The sequence below is a fragment of the Doryrhamphus excisus genome, chromosome 18 (assembly GCF_030265055.1).
Source record: "Doryrhamphus excisus isolate RoL2022-K1 chromosome 18, RoL_Dexc_1.0, whole genome shotgun sequence".
Lineage (NCBI taxonomy): Eukaryota > Metazoa > Chordata > Actinopteri > Syngnathiformes > Syngnathidae > Doryrhamphus > Doryrhamphus excisus.
In genome coordinates this window covers 13888422-13915684 of record NC_080483.1, presented here as the reverse complement: position 1 = coordinate 13915684, position 27263 = coordinate 13888422, and the positions used below count along the sequence as shown (strand labels likewise).

The 27263-nt window shown below is 40.5% G+C and overlaps 4 protein-coding genes across 10 annotated transcripts; 2 read left to right on the top strand and 2 right to left on the bottom strand.

Moving 5' to 3' along the window:
* Positions 1-9844: 9844 nt before the first annotated feature.
* On the bottom strand, positions 9845-10732 carry LOC131105968 (transcription factor HES-5-like). Its single transcript, XM_058054553.1, has 2 exons — positions 10307-10732; positions 9845-10222 (listed from the first exon to the last, which is right to left on the bottom strand). The coding sequence occupies exons 1-2, from the start codon at positions 10358-10360 to the stop codon at positions 9845-9847; spliced, it is 432 nt and encodes a 143-aa protein (XP_057910536.1). The 5' UTR covers positions 10361-10732.
* Positions 10733-13133: 2401 nt separating this feature from the next.
* On the top strand, positions 13134-23945 carry LOC131105966 (transcription factor HES-5-like). Of its 7 annotated transcripts, none has more exons than XR_009120035.1 (4): positions 13134-13231; positions 13796-13888; positions 15287-15349; positions 15420-18363. XR_009120035.1 is itself a non-coding variant. In XM_058054550.1 (4 exons), exons 3-4 carry the CDS (start codon positions 23033-23035, stop codon positions 23558-23560), a joined length of 444 nt encoding a protein of 147 aa, XP_057910533.1. In that variant the 5' UTR covers positions 13134-13231; positions 13796-13888; positions 22024-23032; the 3' UTR covers positions 23561-23945. The 7 variants fall into 7 exon arrangements, 3 of the variants coding, with proteins under 3 accessions (XP_057910533.1, XP_057910534.1, XP_057910532.1); XM_058054550.1 differs by lacking the exons at positions 15287-15349; positions 15420-18363 and adding exons at positions 22024-23086; positions 23171-23945; XR_009120036.1 differs by lacking the exon at positions 13134-13231 and adding an exon at positions 13246-13642.
* LOC131105965 (transcription factor HES-5-like) lies at positions 15198-15867 on the bottom strand. Its single transcript, XM_058054548.1, has 2 exons — positions 15796-15867; positions 15198-15707 (listed from the first exon to the last, which is right to left on the bottom strand). The coding sequence occupies exons 1-2, from the start codon at positions 15856-15858 to the stop codon at positions 15318-15320; spliced, it is 453 nt and encodes a 150-aa protein (XP_057910531.1). The 5' UTR covers positions 15859-15867; the 3' UTR covers positions 15198-15317.
* LOC131105969 (transcription factor HES-5-like) lies at positions 18593-20301 on the top strand. Its single transcript, XM_058054554.1, has 2 exons — positions 18593-18737; positions 18822-20301. The coding sequence occupies exons 1-2, from the start codon at positions 18684-18686 to the stop codon at positions 19167-19169; spliced, it is 402 nt and encodes a 133-aa protein (XP_057910537.1). The 5' UTR covers positions 18593-18683; the 3' UTR covers positions 19170-20301.
* Positions 23946-27263: the final 3318 nt, after the last annotated feature.

Genomic DNA, 27263 nt, shown 5'->3' with positions numbered 1-27263 from the left:
CCACTGTGCAACCTACACAATATTATATTAATTCATTTTCTACCGCTTATCCTCATGAGGGTTACGGGGGGTGCTGGAGCCTATCCCAGCTGTCTTCGGGCGAGAGGCGGGGTACACCCTGGACACATTCCAAAAACATGCTAGGTTAATTAGCGACTCCAAATTGTCCATAGGTATGAATGTGAGTGTGAATGGTTGTTTGTCTATATGTGCCCTGTGATTGGCTGGCCACCACCCGAAGACAGCTGGGATAGGCTCCAGCACCCCCCCCCCCCCCAGCGACCCTTGTGAGGAAATAGCGATAGAAAATGAATGAATGAATGAATGGCTTCCTGTTTGTGTCATGTGTCCCAATACTTTACTCTATCAATATCCAAGGTTGAAGAGCGGCGAGCTACTGAAGCGTTGCCATGATGACATCATCATCAGTAACATTGTCATCATTTGTGGACACCGATGAAGCCAACCTTGCAAGGATTTGGTCATATCTGGACAGAAGAGAAACACGATTTGTCTTGGGAGAAGTCATTCAAACATCTGGTGGTACACAGGAAATGACATCGAAATGTCCGTGTTTGGTCATGTTTGGACAAATTCCAGCGGACAACATTGGATTGGCCTGGTTTAACTCACACACACACACACACACGCACACACACACAGCAGGTTATCTCCACATGGTTAGCGTGTTTTTATGCCACATGATGAAATATTGAAGAAACAGAGGAGTGTATGCTGTGTGTAAAGTGTATGTGTTAAACTTGACTCTTTTTCATAAGCAATGTGATGAAATCAAAGGCCAAGTGTCTGACTTAACTATGGCCTGAGCGACACACACACACACACACACACACACACACACACACACACATACACACACACATATACACACACAGAGCCAGGATTCCTGCACCACCTGCGCAGCTTTGATCTCCACCTGATGCCACTTCCTGTGATTTTAATCTACTTCCTGCAGTCGGCTCTAGTCTAGGCAGCAGCTCCAGGGCATCCTGCACCGACGCACCCCCCCCACGAGGATCTTTGCGAGTCGCTGAGCGACGCCTCAGGCTGCGGAGAAGATAAAACATCCCCGAGCAAATTGTTCATGTAAGCGAGTGCGCCTCCTCTGTGTTAAACGTCGATGAGATCAGCTGACAGTCGAGAGTCTTTCATTGATATGCTTTGCGGAAGATTCATTTCAATCTTAATTATAAAAAAATAAACAAAAACATATACAATAATGAGGTGTGTTACATGTTAAACATCTCCCAGTATAACCATTACAAGAAATGTTATTACAGTATCTCTTCTCAAGGAATAATACTGGTTTATCTCTTTTGTGAACATGGGCCACTATGCAGCTGGACTAGCTAAAGTCAGAAGGTCAAGCAGTAAATAACATTTAACGTTTATCATTGTCCTAACTGTGTTTATTTCATGTAAGTCATGGAGTAAAAGTGCTTTATGTATAGCATACAGGAAGTGAAGTTACTAATAGCCTTTTCCCACCACAATTAGTGGCTTTAATTGTTTTTTTTTACACATTAGTAGTCCCGCAAAACACATTAAACGCTAAAATTTAACATTTTAGCTACTTAACATTAAGAGACGTCTTGAAGAAACCTCTTTTCTTGACAAACTTTGGATTGTTTATTTATTATCAACTGCTATACCATTTGCAGCTAGTGGCACAAACTGGAAGTCCTTTTAAGTACTCGCAAATGTGACTAATCACACCGAAGTAGGCGTGCCTGGAGGCGGGTCGTGGGTGGAATACATTAAAACAGACAGTTTTCACCAAAGAAATACAGCTGAATAGGTGCAGATTCTGGAAGATCTATAAACCTACACTACCGCTCAAAAGTTTGGGATCACTTGCAAATGTCTTTGTTTTCCAAAGAAAAACACATTTTCATGCATTTCACAAACATTTTTATGCATTTCACAAACAATTTAAAATTAATTTTCAAAGAAGGATCTCTTTGGTTATTTATTATCAACTCCTAGACCGTTCGCAGCTAGTGGTACAAACCGGAAGTCTTTTTAAGTACTCGCAAATGTGACTAATCACAGCAAAGTAGGCGTGCCTGGAGGCAGGTCGTGGGTGGAATACATTAAAACAGACAGTTTTCACCGGAAAAAAATCTAAAGAAATACAGCTGAATAGGTGCAGATTCTGGAAGATCTGTAAATTTACACTACCGCTCAAAAGTTTGGGATCAATTGCAAATTTCTTTGTTTTCCAAAGAAAAACACATTTTCATGCATTTCACAAACATTTTTATCCATTTCACAAACATTTAAAATACATTTTCAAAGAAGGATCTCTTTGGTTATTTATTATCAACTCCTATACCGTTCGCAGCTAGTGGTACAAACCGGAAGTCCTTTTAAGTACTCGCAAATGTCACTAATCACAGCAAAGTATGCGTGTCTGGAGGCGGGTCACGGGTGGAATATATTAAAACTTTAAAACTTTAAAAAATACATTAAAAACGGCGACAGTTTTCGCCGGAAAAAAATCTAAAGAAATACAGCTGAATAGGTGCAGATTCTGGAAGATCTATAAATTTACACTACTGCTCAAAAGTTTGGGATCACTTGCAAATTTCTTTGTTTTCCAAAGAAAAACACATTTTCATGCATTTCACAAACATTTTTTTTTCCATTTCACAAACAATTAAAACGAATCAGATGATTTTCAAAGAAGGATGTACATTTTTGCATAGAGGCCTACTATCAACAACTGTCAGTCCTCTGCATCAATCTCCTGGTATGGCTGCTAATCCAAGTTCATCATTTTATAAGGCTAATAGATTATTAGAAAAGCCATCTAAAAATCTAAAACTAAAACTAAACGGTAGTGAGCGGTAGTGTAGGTTTATAGATCTTCCAGAATCTGCACCTATTCAGCTGTATTTCTTTGGATTTTGTTTCGGGTGAAAATTGTGTGTTTTAATGTATTCCACCCACGGCCCGCCTCCAGACACGCCTACTTCGCTGTGATTAGTCACATTTGCGAGTACTTAAAAGGACTTAGGGTTTGTGCCATTAGCTGCTAACGGTATAGCAGTAGTGTATTTAACACACACACACACACACTATTTTATGCTTATAATTTTTCTTAAATTATTTGTCTAATATTATCTGTAAAAGTGTTATACTATCAGCTGTATTTTCTCATTTCCACTTTAAACATTTTTTTTAAATTAATCATTTAATTTTACAGTTGTTTTTTTTTTTTTACTAAATAAGACATCCGACTTGCAAGTCATGTTCCCAGTTTGTATGTTAAAAGTTGAAATACTTAGAAAGCAACTGGCAGGGCTGGACTCAAACGCTTGGTTGGCCGCATGTGGCCCCCGGGCCGTAGTTTGCCCACCCTTGCTGTAAGTTTCAAGTATACTTTCTCTAGTGCTTCCAGTCAATGTTGGCATCCTTGGAAGCCAGGGTGTTACTTGTGCAACAACATGAAACCGAAGTGGAAAGACAAGGCTTTTTTTTTTTTTTTTTTTGACGAGTGTGTGTGTGTATTTGTGTGTATTTATGTATGTGTGTGTGTCGGAGGTCAGCTGACCGACACTGATGTCAGAATGGTGAGAACAACCACAGAGACGCTCTCCTTCCTTAATGAGTCTTTTGTGGCAGCGGATGTAACCATGCCGCTGATGCAACCCACCTGGGGAGACGCGTGAAGACGTGGGCTGATGCCATGCTTGTGTCTTTTCAATAAAGCCCGAAGTGGCAACATTGCAAGACTCCACTGATTGAGCATCACACTCAACATGATTGCACATTATTGCAAATGCTATTTGTTATTTCAGGACTGAGCGATGCGTGTCAATGGTGTTTATTTATCTGGGCCCGAACCCCCCCACCCCCCCTCTGATGAGCTGTTTGACCCGATAGGCGGACATAATGCAACGTGCTCCCAAGTGCTGCCATTACAGTGCAATTAAATCATATTCATTGATTGACAAATAACACATTTTTATTCATTTTGTCGACTACAACACACCAATTTTGCAGGTCTGTCCACAAAAAAATTACCCCTTGAAATGTCCATCATGGGTCGTCTCAAGAAACAAAACCCAAAAGGACACAGGAAGTGGGTTGTTGTTTTGATTTGATGCAACCATCATTTCGCCATTTGCAAGTGTGATTAAAAACAAAATGGCGCCATAGAGTGGGACCAAATTCCATTTACGGCCCACTGCTGTTTTTGTATGGCCTGTGACATATTCTAAAAAATAATATTATTCTAAATAATAATATAAAAAACAAGTAATAATAAATATATAAATAACCAAACAAATAAATCAATAAATAATCTAAAAAAAACAAGTGGAATTTTCAGATGAAAGTTTAATAGGATAAAATCAAAATATCAACAGAACAGTTTTCTAATGAGAAAAAAATATTATAGACAAGCATAGAGTTGTATTGAAATATTATTGAAATTATTATTATTTTTTAATATTAATTTGTAATATTCATTATTTTTTAAATATAAATTAATTATTATATATTATTATTGAAATAATATTGAAATATTAAATAATTATAATTAAATAATTATATTAAATAATTATAATTAAATATTAAATAAATATTAAATAAATAGATATTAAATAAAAAGCAAATTCGTCATATATAATATTAGAGACAGACAGACAGACAGATTGATTAGCATGCAGGCCACAGGAGACCAGAGTTTGATTCCAGAAAATGAATGAATATTATGAGGGTCAAACAAAATACTGTAATATTGTATGTAATTTGGAAAATTAGTTTAGAGTTATGTCTCAGCTGACCCGCCTGCTCCATGCTGTGTTAAATGAAAACATTATGGAAATAATGTCAATATTGCAAAACGGAAATTTAAAGTATTTAAGAAAAAAAGTTGAAACATTTATAAAATAAAAACAAAAACAAAGTTCATACTAATCACCGATATCACAAACTTAATACGCATGTACAATATGCATGTGTAGCCTTTGCCATCCAATTTTTTGATTGCTATTATAACGGTAATATTTTTTACTGCTATGATGAAATACAACTGAATACACCATGAAATTAATCTTTGTATATTTAATCTTGCTAGATGAGACAGAAACATTGTATGCAAACATAAATTGGGGTACACCAATGACAAACAGACTCACATAATACTAAAATAGTAATACTAATAATAATACTAATATAAAGTCATGTGAGGCCTGCACTTCTTTGGATGTTGTTGTGGGGTCTTTTGTGACCTCTTGGATTACTTGTCGCTGCACTCTTGAGCTCATTTTGGTTGACCAGCTACTTTTTGCAAAATTCACGATTGTTCCATGTTTTCACGATTTGTGAATAATGGCTCTCACTGTGGTTTGCTGGAGTCCCAGAGCTTTAGTAATGACTTTTCCAGACTGATACTGTAGCACTCAATTACTTTCTTTATAATTTGTTCCTGAATTTCTTTAAATTTTGGCTTGATATCTAGCTTTTGAGGCTTTTTTTGGTCTTTTTCACTTTATCAGTCAGGTCCTATTTAAGTGATTTCTTGATTGAAAATAGGCGAGGTAGTAATTAGCCATGGGTGTGGCTAGAGAAATGGAACTCAGGTGTGGTCAACAACAGTTAAGTTATATTTTAAAGCAGGGGGGCAATCACTTTTTTAAATAGGGCGATGTTATAGAAGACAAGTATTATTTTAAGTTTTGCAATATGTGTCAATTAAAAAATGTGTGTACAATTTTGGAGATTTGAATAACATTTGAATAACTCAAACATCTTAACTATAAGAAAGTTCAATCCTTAGCGAGATGCATTTTTATGATATTTAGGATCGACTCAGACCACGGATGAGTGTGGTGTACAAAATATTGTAAAAATTGAATTTTCATAATGATCATTAACACACAAAAAAAAAAACAATTTGGTGACGTCAAATATAAAATCTCAACCACGGAAACGAGAAAAATTCTCATTTTAAATTTAACGTGTGTTTGTCCATGCTTTGATTGCTCTCCCTGTGTGCCCATCAAATGCAACTGCAGGCAATAACCTTCACACACTCACACACACACACACACACACACACACACACACACACACTAACTCTGACTGAAACAAACAAAACAAAACACACACTCACTCCCTCCATCACCATCAGACTCCTTTCTGTCGTAATGATGTGCAATCAACACGCAATGCTGACCAACACACACACACACACACACTTACGCACATGCACTCGCATACACCGACACACACACACACACAAATACAGAGGACTGGTTGAAGGATGAAGTCAGCCTGTGATTGCAGAAGAGTTACAGTATTGACTCATTCCATTCACTTGTATGTGTGTGTGTGTGTGTGTGTGTGTGTTGTGTCGGTACCACTTCATTAGTAGCACAGTGCCAGTAAAGCTAGTAAATTATAGTTGTGGTATGAATTACATTTTTTCTTGATTGCTTTCATGCAGCAGTCAAATCAAACTGCACATTTTCAAAAGGTTTCTCACACACACACTCATGGTCAAAAGATCACTTTTTTTTGCTTTTGTTTGCTGGCCTATTCATAGCTGTCATGCTGCTTTTGCCTTTTCTTTGTTTTTGTTGGACCGTGGCTTTATTTCATTCATTTAATGAATTAGATGAATTAAATCTTTTAGTATAATTAAGGCATACACGTCACGGCCAACCTGGTCATGTGAGCTGTTAAATTGAGTCATGACCTCCTGGAATTTCCAACGGGTTGACAAGCTTGTCATGTGTTTTTTTTTTATGGCTCAGGATTGGCTCTTGTTAAATAAAGAGATGCCTGTTCCTCACGGACTTGTGCGTGCGACAATATGCCATTCATTCAATTTAGTGGGAATGACTGATAGACCGGAATGCACGGTAAACATAATTCCAAAAAAAAGTAGCCATAAAATTAAGTAAAACAAAACATTTTGAGGCTGCACGGTGGTCGAGTGGTGAGCACGCAGGTCTCACAGCTTGGAGACCCAAGTTCAATTCCACCCTCGCCTATATCTCTGTGTGGAGTTTGCATGTTCTCCCCGTGCATGCGTGGGTTTTCTCCGGGTACTCCGGTTTCCTCCCACATTCCAAAAACATGCTAGGTTAATTAGCGACTCCAAATTGTCCATAGGTATGAATGTGAGTGTGAATGGTTGTTTGTCTATATGTGCCCTGTGATTGGCTGGTGACCAACGACAGCTGGGATAGGCTCCAGCATGACCCTCTTGAGGATAAGTGGTAGAAAATGAATGAATATGATGCAAATTGTCCATAGGTATGAATGTGAGTGTGAATGGTTGTTTGTCTATATGTGCCCTGTGATTGGCTGGCCACCAGTCCAGGGTGTAGAAGACAGCTGGGATAGGCTCCAGCACCCCAACAACGCTCGTGAGGATAAGTGGTAGAAAATGAATGAATGGATGAATGAATGTCTGTTCATCCATCCATTTTCCTGGGCTTATCCCTCCAGCATGTCCTAGGTCTGCCCCAGGCTGGGTGTGCCCTGAACACCTCACCAGGGGGTGTCCTGGATCTAGCCCCTCTGTAGGAGTCTGGTTCCAGAACCCAAACTCTGGGTGAAGGTGATTCCGACTTTATCTAGTCAGAATGTCTCAATTTCTCGCACTAGTTTGGGCTCCTTCCTTTGGACGGTGAAGACCAGGTTGCCCAGGCGCCCGCCTTCGACCGCCACCAAAAACTCAATGCACCGGATCCTTATACTTGCCCCCACAGGTAGTGGATCCCCTGTGGCTTCTTTGGGCTCCAATGCACCAAGGTGATGAGGTGCGTTTTCTCCTTTTGCTTTTCTTCATGAGGGTTACTCACCATTCCTTTCCACTTTTCTGGAGTTGGCCAGAGATTCTCATCGACATCCCAGTGTATATTTCTCCCCCTTGCCAGGCATGCGGGGGAGAATCACCTGGCATGACCAATCCAAGCCTGACATTGGTCTACCGTTACATGTATTAACTGGATCATGGCAGCAGCTTCACTCATCGTCATTCCCCCATTGATGACATGATCCTAAATCATTGCTCTTATTTCATTGGACACCCTTTGCTGTTTCTGTCGATTCATCCAGACAGTATTTGTTGTCATATGTTTTTCTTTTCCTCGTATAACAAACTCAAACAGTGGAGCTCCATTACTTCAGTTCTGCTGCCAACTACTGGTCGAATACTGTATGTCATTTCAGGGTAATGTCTAAATCCAGATATCATATTAAATTAAATTAAATAGCAGAATTAAAAATATATATATGTATTTTATGCTTACAAATGAGAAGGGCCCAAAGTGTTGGGTGTGATTCTTTACCATAGAATGTGCCGCGACCCAAACTTGTGCCTCAAGCGCCACTTTTTGCTAGCTGCTATGCTACTCTGTTATCCATGAGACGCTCAGTTACAATACAGCTTCCGACCAGATGGTAGCGGTAGTGTGTCAGTCAGTTGTTTAACAAGCTAACAGAAAATCAGAGGAAGACATTCAACTACACCTAGCAATGGAGACGTTATTAAAACGAAAAAATTAAGACAAAAATGGTGCTAATCCCCCCAAAAATGACTACATTATTACGTAAGTACAATCCTGACTTCAAGAACGGCTTTTTATCACTACCATTTTTATTGATTGATTGATTTTATAGATTTTTATGAATATTAATACTTTATTAATTTTTTATTAATAAGCCTAACGTCACATTTTTTCTTGTTTGATTTGTTCCATTAATTATTAAGACAAAACTAATGAAAATATTTGTGATTATCACATTTTATGATGTCATTATTCATTAAACTTTATTCAGGTATTAGCTTGTTAGCTTGTTAAGCAGTGAGTGGATTTGATTATTGAAAACATGAATAACATCAATTAAATCTATACAGTGTTAATATTTAATGGAGACCGGGCCACTCTCATCATAAAGGTTAAGAACCCCTGGGTTAGTACTTCTGGTAATAGTAAGGCCAGCAAAGAGGGCCTTGCTGGCCCTGACTGAACACCACTGACATAAATATACATACACAATATTTTCATTTCACGTGCAGTTTATTGAACAATAATCCATCCTAAGTTTGTAAGCAAGTGATGATGCATCACAACAACAACTTGTTAGATTTCCACAAGACACATTTTGCACTCAAAAGCGAGTGGAGGATATCATAAGTCTTTACAAAAGACAAAAATGAATGGGCATAATAAAATAATTGGTACATTGAAACAAAAGCAGAAAGTACAAAGAAGCATGAAACCACAATATCAGATACTGACTTGAAATCAGGTCATGTCTTCCACAGGAAAGACACAATGACTGACCTGACAAATTGACATCATTATGATATAAACATGGAGGATACAGGATGCTCATTTGAATTCATACATTGTGCATGATAATTAAATATTCTTTCTTAATTTGAAAGGTATTTTGATTCATTTCTTGAAGAAATAACACATAAAAACTTCCGATGAACAGGAAAAGATGACTTCAGCTGATCAATATCGTCATATATCAACATAGTTTGTTACCATGTTTCATACAACATGCATGACAAGATCATATTATTGCTGTTGTTTCCATAGGAAGTCAATCAGCAATTAAATCAATGTGATCAATATGATCAATAATATTACACATTAATATAATTTGTTGGCATTTCTATGAAAAATACATGAAAAAGTAAACACTGCAAATGCAGTCAGATTTGATTCATGCATTATGCATGACTAAATAATAGATTTCTAATAAGAAATAAAAATATAACTTCTGTCTGAAGAAGAAATCAGTGAAGTTATTTTTGATCGACATGTTCATGTCAGTCTGTCTGTGTCTACCAGGGCCTCCAGGGGGCGCTGCTCTCCTCCTTAGTGATGCTGCTGTGAACTGCAGAGCTCAGAGGAGAGAGGGCCTCCTCTCCCAGCTTCTCCTCACAGGAAGACTGAAGCTGCTGGAAGTTCATCCTCGCACGCTCCTCCGACATAAAGTCGTCCACCTCACGAGCGCAACTGGAGTAACCCTGATGGACAACCAAGCCGTCCAAAGACTTGAGTCGTTTCAGGAAGCAGACGGTCATTTCCAAGATGTCTGCTTTCTCCAGCTTGGAGTCCGGCTGCTGCGTGAGGAACTCTGGAGCCAGGAGAGACCTGAGCTGCTCGATGCTGCTGTTGATTCTCTCTCGGCGTAACTTCTCCACCAGAGGCTTTCTGAGCTGCAGAAGAAGAAGAATACACTGATGAAGACACTTGTGGAGTTGGTGAGGAGAAGATGAGGTGATGAGGAATCTTCAACATACCTTGTGTGTGAGTGTCACATGCTGCTGAGAGTTTGTAGAGATTGTAGGTGCCATGGCTGGATGTGTGTGCTGTCCACAATGTGATCTCTACTGGCTTCATGCCTCCTATTTATAGTCCTACATCTCCATATGAATGTGTGCCTCTGGCTCTGGCTGCACTTTCTCACAGTGGCAGCCAATCAGAGAGCTGGATGACACAAAACACCATGCGGCATGCTTCATGCTTGGGGGGGGAACAATAGCTGCATCTCAGGGGAGCAGCTGGACCACTGGGAGGGGGTGGTCACAGAGCTCTGTGTGAATGTGGGAAAATGGTGACCCTGCAGATCGCAGACCTGCTGCCTGATGTTGCCTGATGCTGCCATCAATGAGACCCAGAACACTACTGTACTACAATAAGATGCATGCTGACATGGAACCATGAGTCCAAATTTAAAATGAAAGTGAGACTTGAAGAGAAGCAAAGTAGAAGAATAAAGTGAGAAACCTTCAACTCATGTGAAGACCAGTTGTGCACACCAAAATGTTCATGAAGACAACATGAAGGTTGATCCTGACTTTGAAGGTAGAAGACCCCAAAAGAGCACCAATGCTACCTGAACAAGCCTCCTCGGGGGGACAACATGCACATGTCAAGTCCCCAATAAACATGTGAAAGTGAAAGTGAAAGTGTGTGATGTCACACATGGATTTTAGAAGCAAGTCCCACGTGTCTACACATAGCATCGTTTTGTGTCTTGGTTTGAGTACTAGTAACGTGCCACTTTCCCACACAGACTCATGGTTCCTTGTTGCTATAGAAACGAACCATCTGGCTGGAATAAACGTTCTTTGGACGCTTTAAACCACCATCAACAAACTACATAAAAGCATCATATCTTCAACTATATCTCTATTCTTCTGATACTTTGTTTATGTTTATGAACCTAAAGCAAAATAACAACACGACACAAAGGAATTTTACATCCTAAGCTTCAGTTCGCCACATGTGGGCGGGGAGGTCAAAGGTCAGGACTTTCTTGTGAAGTGTGCCGAATCCCTTGGAGGAGCACAAGGAGAAAGCAGCTGCTGGTGGGTTGAATGGATTCCCTCTCAGCCCTGCTCTACACGACTTACCCACACTGTGTCATTGAATGCAACACTCTTATGTGCTGAACTATATTTTTATGCAGCACTCTCACTATCGATACACTTATAGTGGACATTTAAGCGTATCAGTCTAAATATAAAACAGTGGAATATGACAGTGTGTGTTAAAGTGGGTCCCCAGGGTTGCACATGTGAAGCTTTTGCCCCAGGGGGCTATCTGAGGGAGTGCCCCCTCCTTAAGTTCCCACACTGACAACAATGCAAGTGTGTCCCATTAGCGTCTAAACATGCAAACAGTGACATGTGGAAGGAGAAACTATATTGATGTCCAAATGAGAGAAGTTATTTTTAGTGTTGCAATTGTGGAAAAATGTGTGAAGGTGACTTGTAGTGTATTAGTGAGATAGTGGACAACCTGCAGGAAGTGTGTACTCAGTGTGAGGAGAAGCTCGATTTCACTTTCCCACACACACTCTTTGAATGGTGCTGTCCATCAAGCACAAAGCCACCATGAATGGAGCCTTTAGATGAATAGTGTTGAAACACACACACACACACACAGAGGATGACATCAGCAGCCATCTGGAGGGAAAGCGTGCTATTGGTTGACTCTCGGGCTTGTGATAGTTTTGAATCATCACAAGGATTCCAGCAGCAAGCTAGCAACTGTTTCCTGAAGTGTGCCAAATCCCTTTGGAGAATAGTGGCCTGCTGGTGGCGTCCTCCATGCAAATCAGGGTCCACTTTCACATGCTTATCATATCATATGTAACACGGTACATACATACAAAAGTATGATGTCATCATGGCTTGCTGAGAAGCAGCAATATTCACAACATTTATTTATTTTTTTTAAATAATTATTGCCTGATAATAAATTGACATTTTAATTCATGCAAATATTATCTGCTAGATTAATTGAACTAAATTACACTCACTTAATGTAATTCTTCATTTTTATGTAAATCATTTGAATATATCATTCATTCATTCATTTTCTACTGCTTTTTCCTTAAAAGCTATTTACTACATCCCAGTCAAAGTGTATTTCTTCTTCTTCTTTCAGCAAGCAACGTTTAAAGTTTAAACCTCACACTGACACACGTCTATGTCTTCAGGTCAAAGGTCAGCATCAATTGTCCCACAGGACTCTGAGAGAGACCAACCTTTGCTTTCCCACAGCAGCAACAATAGAAGTGTGTCTCATTATGCAGCACATTAGACACTCTGTGACCCCCCCGACACATCCATCATGCCTTTATTTAGAAGTCCTTAAAGTCACATGATGTTTCACACACACTGAGCTGCATCACGTGATTCAGTGATACACTAAATATTATCTCTCAACATGTACCATTTACCATATATGAAGTAACATAAGACAATGATCAGGACATATAAGAATGTGTTATATGTGTTTGTAGAGCAATATATCATTTAACATTCCCTCTACTCTTATTACTTACATTGATGGAGTTCACTTCAAAATCCATGTTTTAATCAACATTATTGCAAGTTTCTGAGATTGCGATTACCTTGAAGGGGTCATTGAATTGTCTAAAATATTGCTTTGTGTTATTATAATCCGTCCTTGTAGTTCGATTTTTTCCCTGCTTCCTTAATTTGTGTGCTTTCTTGGTGATATCAGTGTACAATAGACTTTTTAGTAGTGCCCATTCTCTTTTTTCTGTGAAGTTATACGTGTATCTAAACGTAGCTCAAAATTACTACGCTAAATGGGCACCTGAATGTATCACGGCGGACGTGTAGTTTGGGGAGAAGTTGTTTTAACACACCTTTTTTTTACATTTTAAGTTGCAGTGTACGTCTATAAAGGTGAGTAACTTGTTTATATCTCGCTTCTTTAATGTTAAACGCTCTTTGTACCGTGTTGTAGTATTGTATTGTGTGAGTTCCTTTTACACCGAACCACCGAATTGGTTGCTAGCTTCTGGGCTAGTAGTTGGATTGTTAGCTTGCCCTTTCAAGGTGCTTATATAGTGTACTGCTAACATCTAATGTGTTGTGTTGCTGTGCATTTTTGTTCATAAAGCTGACCTGTGGTTTTATAAGCATTGCAGTAAGACGTGCTTCTGCTTGTTTCATGTTAGTTTGTATGCTTACTAGCACGGTTTTTGTATGTTTTGTTCCCTTATAAACACACACACCTACCTGCGGTGTCACGTGACAACAAATAAGACGCCATAAATCTGGATGCGGATATTCCGACCTTTGGACTGCACACCTGTAAAGAATTGTTATCATTACCCAACATTCTGTAGTTGTGATATATTATTTGTGTTGCAAGGTGCTCACTAAAAAGAGTTACATCTATTTAAAATTGATTTACAATGCACTCTGAACCAGTTAATCGTGGATCGATTGTCTATGTCTGCTAAGGCCGAAAGGGGAGCTCATGGCGGCGGCACTCCATTCTGGATGAGGATGCCATCTTGTCCGGCCGTCCTTATTCACATATTTCCCCCTTTTCAGGTATGTCACTGGCATTTTATGTACTCGTTGATGTGCTGCAACATGTGAACATTTTTGAGCATGTTTGGTGCATTTTGGAAACTTTTTGAGACAGTTTGGTACCACGTTGTAGACGCCACATGGTACTGTAAGCTAGCTAACCGACGTCAGTTAGGAGGATAATGGCACGGTTTATATTTTATGTATTTGTTTAGGTAGACATGTACAGTATATGTTTTTTCTTTAGATGTTTAAAATAACAAAAATGCTTTGTGTTTGAGTTGTCTGAAAAAGTAGAAAGGGACACTTTTGTTGATTAGCTGTGCAGCTCTACTTGTGGGAAACAAAATGGCGACTGTGTGCTTGACATACATGTTTTTTGTGTGTGTGAAATAACATAGTTCAAAACTCTAGTAGCAACAGCAGAATGTCCACCACAGAAAACAAAGAGAGCAGAGGCCACAAAATTTGTGAGTGATGTCGTGTTTATTGACGCAGAGAACATGACATCATGTGATGATGCATCACAACAACATGTACGACACGTACAAGACATTGCACTTACAGCAAGTGGAGGATACATTCACATATACAAAAATGTATATATCAATAACACACATCAGTCTTTAGACAAGACCAAAGAGCGACAGGAAGTGAGCGCTCACTCCTTCCAGGAATGGACCTTACAACAGATCACATTATTCTGAGGACTCGAACATTAGTCCGAACATGACAGTGACATCATCACTGAGTGAAGAAAAGCACAATGATCTTAAAACAGATCATTTTTCAGTCTTTACATTAATGAAATTAATCAAATGTCCATTTATAGACACAATCATATGACAATACAACATATTATCATAAAACAATAAAAGTTGTCATTGCATCATATTTATCACACATCCATGCTGAATGCACAAACCATCCAAAAAAGGACTTTTAACTTGGAACAATGAAAACCATAAGTATTTAAACACGTTATAACATATCATTATTACTGATGCAGTCAAATGTCAGTCATGCAACATGCATGACAAAATACAACTTATTTCACCTTATTAACGCTCTTTTCTATGAGAAAATATCAAGCAGTTTGGATCAATATGATCAATACCAGCCTGAAGTAGCATTATTGGTCATCATTTTCATATATAAAAAATATATGAGTAAGTGTTAGCGGTGAATGATAATGATTGCAAAAGCAACCCGACTGTTCATGCAACATGCATGACAAGATCATATTATTGCTGTTGTTTCCATAGGAAGTCAACCAGCAAATTAATCAATATGATCAATAATTTTTACATACATTGTTAGCATTTCCATGGAAACATAAAACACACGTGATTTATGCATGACTAAGTATATTTTCATTTCTAATAAGAAATAAGAAATTAAAATATAACTTCTATCCAGGAAGAAAGAGAAGATGTGACTTCAATAGAAATCAGTGCCAGGGCCTCCAGGGGGCGCTGTGGGGTGAGCTCTCCTCTTTGGTGATGCTGCTGTGGACTGGAGAGTGCAGAGTAAAGAAGTCCTTCTCTGTCAGCTTCTCCTCACAGGAAGACTGAATCTGCTGGAAGTGCGTCCTTGCTTGCTCCTTTGACAGGAAATGCTCCACCTCATGTGCACACCTTGAGAAACCTCGATGCACCGGCGAGCCATCCAAAGACCTGAGTCGCTTCAGGAAGCAAACGGTCACCTCCAGGACGTCTGCTTTCTCCAGCTTGGAGTCCGACTGCTGCGTGAGGAACTCTGGAGCCAGGAGAGACCTGAGCTGCTCGATGCTGCTGTTGATTCGCTCTCGTCGTAACTTCTCCACCAGAGGCTTTCTGAGCTGCAGAAGAAGAAACATGATGAATATGAAGACACTTCTTGTGGAGTTGGTGAGGAGAAGATGAGGTGATGAGGAATCTTCAACATACCTTGTGTGTGAGTGTCACATGCTGCTGAGAGTTGCTGATGGCTGCAGTGATTGTAGGTGCCATGGCTGGATGTGTGTGCTGTCCACAATGTGATCTCTACTGGCTTCATGCCTCCTATTTATAGTCCTACATCTCCATATGAATGTGTGCCTCTGGCTCTGGCTGCACTTTCTCACAGTGGCAGCCAATCAGAGAGCTGGATGACACAAAACACCATGCGGCATGCTTCGTGCTCTTATTGCCTGCCTTGGGGGGGGGACAATAGTTACATCTCAGGGGAGCAGCTGGACCACTGGGGGGGTTAAATGAAGCGGAGGGGCTCCCAGTGCTCTGTGTGAATGTGGGAAAGTGGTGACCCTGTCGAGTGCAGACTTGCTGTTTGATACTACTTTCACCCAGCACACTCCATTATTATTATTGTACGGGTGGTGAATGCTTCCACTGATGACGTAAAACAGTGAAAATAAATTCCTCTGTCCTCCATCTGTCTAGAGCAGGGGTGGGCAAACTACGGCCCGGGGGCCACATCCGGCCCACCAAGTGCTGGAATACTGTTCTTTCCAAAAGTATTTTATTTAAACTCAACATACAACCTGGCATCATGGCTTGAGCCAACCTTTTGACCTTATCAATTTTGTTATTTGATGTGGTCTGTTGTTTACAAAATGCTCCTGAAAAAAGGGACACAAGCACATAATAATATTAATAATAATAGTACATTTAATTTAAAACACACTTTACATCAAATAAATGATCTCAAAGTGCACATATAGCAAATTGCATGACACTTTTACGTGAAATATGTGTAAAAATATGCATGTAAAAATGGACTGTTACATGTAATATATTATATAGTCTGGTACCCCCGTAAATTCTGTTTAATCAATGCAGCCCGCGAGTCAAGAAGTTTGCCCACCCCTGGTCTAGAGCATCCCACCCCAAAATGTAGCTTCTAGGCTTCTTTCCCATGTGCCACCCCTTCAAGAAAGTGGTGGTGGAATCCTGCTAATTGTATAAATGCTATACTGTTTGTCTAAAGTCCATTATAAAAAGAAAAACAATACATTTTTAAAGTAGCAGCTTTATAGAATGGCTGTTTACTCCCTACTCTAGCAGGATACTAATATGAATATAAAATATCACATATTTACGTCAATCCTAACAAACAATGCGGTATCAATAATCTGAGCATCTATTTGATACTATATTTGTTCTTTATGATAATTACACAATTATAAAAATCAACTATCAAGTCATACCGCGAGTAGAACATCCAACATTCCAGCATAGTGGATTTAATCAAATTCACTATTAGCTCAATATGTCTCTCACTTGTTGCCCACCATCCGTTTGGTGGGAACTACTCATGCACCAAAGGGTGAAAGGTCAGCTGACATGCAAAACGCTCCCAGTTAGTCGTGGCTATCGCAGAGTGTGTTGAATGCGCCGCATAATGAGACACACTTCTATTGTTGCTGCTGTGGGAAAGCAAAGTTCGGCCTCTCACAGACTTCGGCGGGACAATTGATGCCGACCTCTGACCCGAAGACACAGACGTGTGTCGGCGTGATACTTAAACTTTAAAAGTCTCTTTAAAACGATAAGTTTGAAAGTGATAACAACATAGAAATACGCACACAAATTAAGAACATTAAAATAAAGAACATTAAACAACAACATTAAAATAAAGGATTCAATTAATCAGAATCAGAAATTGTTTATTGCCAGGTATGATCAAACACATACTAGGAATTTGTTTTGGTGAAGTAGGTGCAGACACATCTATTAAAAATGAAAATACAAAATATACAGAATTATAATATTATATAATTCTAATATATTATATTATATAATTATATCAAATGCAATTCAGTAAATCACACAGAAATACAATTAAACATTTGTAGTATCCACTTATCATCAGATAAAGTACTGCATATAAAAATGATGTTAATGTTGCTGGTTTCCAACAAGCTATGATGACTACACACTTCCATACGTATGTACATATTATGTATATGATGAGTGTGTGAAAGTGCACCCTGATTTGCATGGAGGACGCCACCAGCAGGCCTCTATTCTCCAAAGGGATTTGGCACACTTCAGGAAACAGTTGCTAGCTTGCTGCTTGGGTCCTTGTGATGATTCAAAACATCTAAAGCCTGAGAGTCAACCAATAGCGCTCTCTCTCCATTTCCTCCAGATGGCTTCTGACGTCATCCCGTGTGTGTGTGTGTGTGTTTCAACGTAACGTAATTCATCTAAAGGCCCCATTCAGAGTGGCTTTGTGTTTGATGGACAGCACCATTCAACGAGGGTGTGTGGGAAAGTGACATGGAGCTTCTCCTCACCAGCCATCACACTGCTGCTGGTTGCTGCTGTCTCACTGATCTTTTTGTTGTAATGTGATGCTGCAGTTCTGTCTTAAATCAATGCTACCTTCCACAGCAGTTAGCAAGGGAACAAATGGAGATAGAAAACACAAACACTAACAACACTAGATCGATCATATTTTGGTGAAGATCTAGATCTTGAATTAGTTTTCATAATGGCGTGTGCTGCTTGAAAGTCATTGATGGCAACATCAGGCAGCAGTTGTGGTCTCTACAAGGTCAACACATTCACATGGAGCTCTGTAAGCGAACCCCTCCTTTCCCCCAGTGGTCCAGCTGCTCCCCTGAGATGTAACTATTGTCCTCCCCCAAGGAGGCAATAAGAGCATGAAGCATGATGCATGGTGTTTTGTGTCATCCAGCTCTCTGATTGGCTGCCACTGTGAGAAAGTGCAGCCAGAGCCAGAGGCACACATTCATATGGAGATGTAGGACTATAAATAGGAGGCATGAAGCCAGTAGAGATCACATTGTGGACAGCACACACATCCAGCCATGGCACCTACAATCTCTACAAACTCTCAGCAGCATGTGACACTCACACACAAGGTATGTTGAAGATTACTCATCACCTCATCTTCTCACCAACTCCACAAGAAGTGTCTTAATCAGTGTATTCTTCTTCTTCTGCAGCTCAGAAAGCCTCTAGTGGAGAAGTTACGCCGAGAGCGAATCAACAGCAGCATCGAGCAGCTCAAGTCTCTTTTGCCTCCAGAGTTCCTCACTCAGCAGCAGCCGGACTCCAAGCTGGAGAAAGCAGATGTTCTGGAGATGACTGTTTGCTTCCTGAAGCGACTCAAGTCTTTGGACGGCTTGGCTGTCCATCAGGGTTACTCCAGTTGCGGCCTTGAGGTGGAGGATCAGGCTTCCTGTGAGGAGAAGCTGAGAGAGGAGGACTTCTCTCCTTTGAACTCTCCAGTCCGCAGCAGCGAAAGCAAGCAGGAGAGCTCAGCCCACAGCGCCCCCTGGAGGCCATGGTAGATGCGGACAGACTGACATGAACATGTGCACAGATTTCTTCACTTCTTCTGTTTGGACAGAAGTTATATGTACATCTTTTTTTTTAATTTCTTATTGGAAATTATGATGAAAACGCATTTAATCATGCTTGATGCATGAATCACATTTGATTGCATTTGTAATGCAATATCTAATATTATTGATCATATTGATCACATTGATTAATTTGCTGGTTGACTTCCTATGGAAACAACAGCAATAATATGATCTTGTCATGCATGTTGTATGAACTGTCAGATTGTTTTCGCGATCATTATTCACTTCTAACACTTTTTCATATATTTTTATATGAAAATGATGGCCAATAATGTTACTTCATATTGATCCAAATTGTTTTTAGGTTGATATTTTCTCAAAGAAAGAGCAGCAATAATGTTTTTGGTGCTCAGAAAGATAATGTATGTTGTCATGCATGTTGCATGAGTGACATTTGATTGCATCAGTAATGATGATATGTATCTTGTGGTTGTCATGTCAAAGTTAAAAGTCGCTGATTGATTACGAGCACCTTCAGATCAGGTGGAAGAACAATTGCATGAATATGACGCAATGACAACTTTTATAGTTATATGATAATATGTTGTGTTGCCATGTGATTGTTTGTGTGAAATCTTAGATGTTCTATCCATGGACGTTTGATGACATTCACTAATGTGAAGACTGAAAAATGATCTGTTTTAAGATCACTGCCGTCGCTCAGTGATGATGTCACTGAGTGTGTCATTAATGTGATCTGTTTTAAAGGTCCATAATTCCTGCTTCCTGTTATGAGGAATGCTCGGAAGAGTGAGCGCTCCCTTCCTGTCCCTCTTCAGTCTTATCTAAAGACCGATGTATGGTATTAATGTATACATTTTTGTGTATGTGAATGTATCCTCCACTTGCTGTGAGTGCAGCGTGTCTTGTACGCGTCTACAAGTTGTTGTTGTGATGCATCATCACGTCATATTTCCTGCGTCAATAAACACATGACGTCACTTGCAAACTTTGTGTGCTCAATATATAAACGTTGGTATCAATATTGATCAATACCAATGTAAAAATATCGATACTTTGACTTCAGTTGGTTTCCTGCCCAACTGCAGAGGTTTCATCCAAGATTAACTGATAGATTCAGATTGATGATGCCACATTAATTTTTAAAAAGTATCAATATCAGTGATACTGGCCTTGTGTTTAATTGTATCGGATCAATATCAAATCTAGCAGTATCACACGCAATTACTCTTCAGCACAAAATGCTACTTAGCGACTATTACATATGCACAGCAGTCATGTGACTAGATAGAATATTTAGTGTATGACTGAATGATACGCAGCTCAGTGTGAAACATCATGTGACTTTAAGAGCTTCAAAATAAAACCAGGATGGATGTGTCAAAGGTCACAGAGTGTGTCTAATGTGCTGCATAATGAGACACACTTCTATTGTTGCTGCTGTGGGAAAGCAAAGGTTGGTCTCTCTCAGAGTCCTGTGGGACAATTGATGCTGACCTCTGACCTGAAGACGGAAAAGTGTGTCGGTGTGATGCTTAAAGTTGAAGAGTTCCTTTAATATAAGAACATAGAAATACACTTTGATTTGATGGAACTAACTTTTAAATGACATATTCAAATAAATACTAGGGTTCGATTCCGCTCTCGGGCATCTCTATGTGGATGTTGCATATTCTCCCGGGTACTCCGGTTTCCTCCCACATTCCAAAAACATGCTAGGTTAATTGGCGACTCCAAATTGTCCATAGGTATGAATGTGAGTGTGAATGGTTGTTTGTCTATATGTGCCCTGTGATTGGCTGGCCACCAGTCCAGGGTGTACTCCGCCTCTCGCCTGAAGACAGCTGGGATAGGCTCCAGCACCCCCTACGACGCTCGTGAGGAAAAGCGGTAGAAAATGAATGAATGAATATTCAAATAAATATTAAGAATTACATCGCACATATGTCACACATACAAAACACAAAACATATCATGACATAACTTCATTTCCTATTTAAAACACAACCAATCAAAAGGCCACACTTATTTATAAGTGCCTCAGACTCTACTCTTACATGTGCAATAAATAATTGCTTTACTGAACACCAACAAAACACTGCCTGTCACTGGCCTATAAATAGACCATAATGCAACACTTGGCCCATATAACATATAACATTTCTGCATAAACTTCAGCAAAATGTATGATCGCCATTCCTATGCCTCCCTGCCACGAATCCAGGCAGTGGAGGAAGAACGTGATCACATTGATGCTGCCCAGGTTCCATAAGCCACACAAAGATGTTGTTTGTGTAACATATGATATGATAAGCGTGTGAAAGTGCACCCTGATTTGCATGGAGGACGCCACCAGCAGGCCACTATTCTCCAAAGGGATTTGGCACACTTCAGGAAACAGTTGCTAGCTTGCTGCTGGAATCCTTGTGATGATTCAAAACTAGCAAAAAGCCTGAGAGTCAACCAATAGCGTGCTTTCCCTCCAGATGGCTGCTGATGTCATCCTGTGTGTGTTTGTGTGTGTGTGTGTTTCAACACAATTCCTCTAAAGGCTCCATTCATGGTGGCTTTGTGCTTGATGGACAGCACCATTCAAAGAGTGTGTGTGGGAAAGTGAAATTGAGCTTCTCCTCACACTGAGTACCGGTCATCACACTTCCTGCAGGTTGTCCACTATCTCACTAATCCACTACAAGTCACCTTCACACCTTTTCCACACCTGCAACACTGAAAAATGATGATGTGATTTTGCTTAATTTGTGTAAATAGTGTCTAATGAACACAGCCCACATTAAACACACCTCCTCCTCTTGCCCAGGGATTCGGCACACTTCATGAGAAAGCTGTCCTGACCTTTGACCTCCCCGCCCCCATGTGGTGAACTGAAGCTTAGGATGTAAAATTCCTTTGTGTCGTGTTGTTATTTTGCTTCAGGTTCATAAACATAAACAAATTATCAGAAGAATATGGTTGAAGATATTTTGATGCTGTTATGTAGTTTTTTGATAGCAGTTTGTCCAAAGAACCAGATGCAGCCATCGGTGTTCTTTCCCTCCAGATGGTCCGTTTCCATAGCAACAAGGAACCATGAGTCAGTGTGGGAAAGTGGCATGTTACTAGTACTCACACCAAGACACATGTCCAAAGACGATGCTATGTGTAGACACGTGGGACTTGCTTCTAAAGTCCATGTGTGACATCACACACTTTCACTTTCACTTTCACATGTTTATTGGGGAATTTGACATGTTTACACGGAGGATTGTTCAGATAGCAATGATGCTCTTTTGGAGTCTTTTATTTTCAAAGTCACGATCAACCTTCATGTTGTCTTCATGAACATTTTGGTGTGCACAACTGGTCTTCACATGAGTTGAAGGTTTCTCACTTTATTCTTCTACTTTGCTTCTCTTCAAGTCTCATCACTTTCATTTTAACTCCTTAAAAGTTTATTTGGACTCATGGTTCCATGTCAGCATGCATCTTATTGTAGTACAGTAGTGTTCTGGTCTCATTGTTGGCAGCATCAGGCAACATCAGGCAGCAGGTCTGCGATCTACAGGGTCACCATTTTCCCACATTCACACAGAGCTCTGTGACCACCCCCTCCCAGTGGTCCAGCTGCTCCCCTGAGATGCAGCTATTGTTCCCCCCCAAGCATGAAACATGCTGCATGGTGTTTTGTGTCATCCAGCTCTCTGATTGGCTGCCACTGTGAGAAAGTGCAGCCAGAGCCAGAGGCACACATTCATATGGAGATGTAGGACTATAAATAGGAGGCATGAAGCCAGTAGAGATCACATTGTGGACAGCACACACATCCAGCCATGGCACCTACAATCTCTACAAACTCTCAGCAGCATGTGACACTCACACACAAGGTATGTTGAAGATTCCTCATCACCTCATCTTCTCACCAACTCCACAAGAAGTGTCTTAATCAGTGTATTCGTCTTCTTCTGCAGCTCAGAAAGCCTCTGGTGGAGAAGTTACGACGAGAGCGAATCAACAGCAGCATCGAGCAGCTCAAGTCTCTTTTGCCTCCAGAGTTCCTCACGCAGCAGCAGCCGGACTCCAAGCTGGAGAAAGCAGACATCCTGGAGGTGACTGTTTCCTTCCTGAAACGACTCAAGTCTTTGGACGGCTTGGCTGTCCATCAGGGTTACTCCAGTTGCGCCCGTGAGGTGGATGACTTTCTGTCGGAGGAGCGTGCAAGGATGAACTTCAAGCAGCTTCAGTCTTCCTGTAAGGAGAAGCTGAGAGAGGAGGCCCTCTCTCCTCTGAGCTCTGCAGTCCACAGCAGCATCATAAAACAGGAGCGCTCAGCCCGCAGCGCCCCCTGGAGGCCTTGGTAGACACAGCCCAAATATGTTGTTTAAAGATGACTGCATTGAGTTCTTCACAATGGAAGCCAAGTTATATATATATTTTTTTTTTATTTCATTTTAGAAATAATTACTTTTTCATTTATTTTTAAATGGAAATGTTAACAAATTATGTTATTATCTAATATTATTGATCACATTGATCATATTGATTAATTTGCTGGTTGACTTCCTATGGAAACAACAGCAATAATATGATCTTGTCATGCATGTTGTATGAACTGTAGGATTGCTTTTGCAATCATTATTCACTGCCTGCTCTTTTTCATATATTTTAATATGAAAATGATGATTAATAATGTTGCATAATGCAGCAACATCTTTCACACTCAGAAAGTTCTATTTGATTGCATCTGTAATGATGATGTTTTATAACGTAAATACTCTGATGACATTTGTCATTATGTGGTTTTCATTGTTAATAGTCCTCAATTTTGAGGTTGTTTTTTTTTTTGCATAAATATGATGCAACTTTTATTGTTATATGATAATATGTTGTGTTGTCATGTGATTGTTTGTGTCAAATTTTAGATTTGATGACATTCACTAATGTGAAAACTGAAAAATGATCTGTTTTAAGATCACTGCCGTCGCTCAGTGATGATGTCACTGAGTGTGTCATTAATGTGATCTGTTTTAAAGGTCCATAATTCCTGCTTCCTGTTATGAGGAATGCTGGGAGGAGTGAGTGCTCACTTCCTGTCCCTCTTTAGTCTTGTCTAAAGACCGATGTATGGTATTAATGTATACATTTTTGTGTATGTGAATGTACCCTCCACTTCCTGTTTGTGCAGCGTGTCTTGTACGCGTCTACAAGTTGTTGTTGTGATGCATCATCACGTCATATTTCCTGCGTCAATAAACACATGACGTCACTTGCAAACTTTGTGTGCTCCGGTCTCTTCAGTACAAAACAATGCTACTTAGCGACAATTAAATGTGTACAGAAGTCATGTGACTAGAGAGAATATGATGGTACAGCTCAGTGTGAAAGGTGGCTTCAAAATAAAAGCATGATGGATGTGTCAAAGGTCACAGAGTGTGTCTAATGTGCTGCATAATGAGACACACTTCTATTGTTGCTGCTGTGGGAAAGCAAAGGTTGGTCTCTCTCAGAGTCCTGTGGGACAATTGATGCTGACCTCTGACCTCTAGAGTAAAAACTCTGTCATCACTTTGAGACATGCTTGGTATTTATTCCTTCAACATTCATTCATTCATTTTCTACCGCTTTTCCTCACGAGGGTCGCAGGGGGTGCTGGAGCCTATCCCAGCTGTCTTCGGGCGAGAGGCGGGGTACACCCTGGACTGGTGGCCAGCCAATCACAGGGCACATATAGACAAACAACCATTCACACTCACATTCATACCTATGGACAATTTGGAGTCACCAATTAACCTAGCATGTTTTTGGAATGTGGGAGGAAACCCACGCATGCACGGGGAGAACATGCAAACTCCACACAGAGATGCCCGAGGGTGGGATTGAACCCTGGTCTCCTAGCTGTGAGGTCTGCGCGCTAACCCCTAGACCACCGTGCAGCCCTATTCCTTCAACATGTTGAAGAAATTGTATTTCTTGTGTGTCAATATTGCAAGATTTAAAAAGCAGACGTTCAAGAGATAAAATGTCGTAATGAAAATCGTTGCAATGACATTTCCCCACTGTGTGAGTGCGCCTGAATGCAACAAGTCAAAGACTCAAATGGCAAAGATGGCTGAGAAGTCTTGCAAAGGGCTTGTTTTAGGAAAACTGCAATATTGGGGGAATTTTGCCCATAGTACAGGCAAATAACCTTACTTTGACGCGTCCTCTCGCAGGGCATATTTTGTCTGACTTGTGCTTTCAGTAGATCCGTAATTATGTGCATTCTTAGCTGCATCTTTTTCTAATGTTTTATATCTTTAGAACACACAGAAAAGAGAAGAACATGTTATTGTGGATGATGGGCAAAATTCCAAAAAAAAGTACAGTTTTCCTTTAAGACGTATTGAATGGCGGCTCATTTAGTGTACCCTGATTTGCATGGAGGACGCCACCAGCAGGCCACTATTCTCCAAAGGGATTTGGCACACTTCAGGAAACAGTTGCTAGCTTGCTGCTGGAATCCTTGTGATGATTCAAAACTAGCAAAAAGCCTGAGAGTCAACCAATAGTGCGCTTTCCCTCCAGATGGCTGCTGATGTCATCCTGTGTGTGTTTGTGTGTGTGTGTGTTTCAACATCTAAAGGCTCCAATCAGAGCGGCTTTGTGCTTGATGGACAGCACCATTCAAGGAGTGTGTGTGGGAAAGTGACATGGAGGTTCTCCTCACACTGAGTACCTGAGTCCACTATCTCCCTAATCCACTACAATTCACCTTGCACTCCTCTTCCACACCTACAACTCTAAGAATAACTCCATTGACATCAATATAGTTTCTCCTTCCACATGTCACTGTTTGCATGTTTAGACGCTAATGGGACACACTTGCATTGTTGTCAGTGTGGGAACTTAAGGAGGGGGCACTCCCTCAGAAAGCCCCCTGGGACAAAAGCTTCACATGTGCAACCCTGGGGACCCACTTTAACACACACTGTCATATTATTTTCTTTTACACATGCAAACATAACTTTGCATTAGTAGTGAAAGTGATGCATCCAAATGGCTACCCAGTGCATCAGCGGTGAGTGTTGTGTTCAAATGTCAACTAAGTGCAGTAGTGCAAAAGCTGAGTGTGTTTAAAGGACAGAGTGTGGGAAAGAAGTGACGAGCAGCTGCGCCTTTTCTCCTTTTACTTCAAGGGATTTGGCACACTTCTCAAGAAAGTTGATCTGACCTTTAACCCGCTCAACGCCAATATGGCGAGCTAAAGCTCCGGATAGAAAGTTCCTTTTTGGTGCGTTTTTATTTTGCATTTTTTTTTGACTCATGGTTCCATGTCAGCATGCATCTTATTGTAGTACAGTAGTGTTCTGGTCTCATTGATGGCAGCATCAGGCAACATCAGGCAGCAGGTCTGCGATCTGCAGGGTCACCATTTTCCCACATTCACACAGAGCTCTGTGAGCCCGGTCCCCCCCACGTCACTCAGTGGTCCAGCTGCTCCACTGAGATGCAACTATTGTCCCCCCCTCCAAGCAGGCAATAATAGCACGAAGCATGCCGCATGGTGTTTTGTGTCATCCAGCTCTCTGATTGGCTGCCACTGTGAGAAAGTGCAGCCAGAGCCAGAGGCACACATTCATATGGAGATGTAGGACTATAAATAGGAGGCATGAAGCCAGTAGAGATCACATTGTGGACAGCACACACATCCAGCCATGGCACCTACAATCTCTACAAACTCTCAGCAACATGTGACACTCACACACAAGGTATGTTGAAGATTCCTCATCACCTCATCTTCTCCTCAAAAACTCCACAAGAAGTGTCTTCATCCGTGTATTTTTCTTCTTCTGCAGCTCAGAAAGCCTCTGGTGGAGAAGTTACGCCGAGAGCGAATCAACAGCAGCATCGAGCAGCTCAAGTCTCTCCTGCCATCCTCACGCAGGAGCTTAACACCAAGCTGAAGAAAGTTGACTGTCTGCTTCTTTACGCCGCTGCAATGATTGCAATGACTGCCGGAGGACTTCTCTCCTCTGAGCTCTCCAGTCCACAGCAGCATCACCAAGAAGGCGAGGTCACCTCACA

Excerpts from the sequence above, each read along its gene's own strand:
- LOC131105966 (XM_058054550.1), top strand. The coding sequence starts at position 23,033 with ATGGCACCTACAATCTCTACAAACTCTCAGCAGCATGTGACACTCACA. Across the intron at positions 23,087-23,170 it reads ATGTGACACTCACACACAAG|CTCAGAAAGCCTCTGGTGGA; the intron begins GTATGTTGAAGA and ends CTTCTTCTGCAG.
- LOC131105969 (XM_058054554.1), top strand. The coding sequence starts at position 18,684 with ATGGCACCTACAATCTCTACAAACTCTCAGCAGCATGTGACACTCACA. Across the intron at positions 18,738-18,821 it reads ATGTGACACTCACACACAAG|CTCAGAAAGCCTCTAGTGGA; the intron begins GTATGTTGAAGA and ends CTTCTTCTGCAG.
- LOC131105968 (XM_058054553.1), bottom strand. The coding sequence starts at position 10,360 with ATGGCACCTACAATCTCTACAAACTCTCAGCAGCATGTGACACTCACA. Across the intron at positions 10,223-10,306 it reads ATGTGACACTCACACACAAG|CTCAGAAAGCCTCTGGTGGA; the intron begins GTATGTTGAAGA and ends CTTCTTCTGCAG.
- LOC131105965 (XM_058054548.1), bottom strand. The coding sequence starts at position 15,858 with ATGGCACCTACAATCACTGCAGCCATCAGCAACTCTCAGCAGCATGTG. Across the intron at positions 15,708-15,795 it reads ATGTGACACTCACACACAAG|CTCAGAAAGCCTCTGGTGGA; the intron begins GTATGTTGAAGA and ends CTTCTTCTGCAG.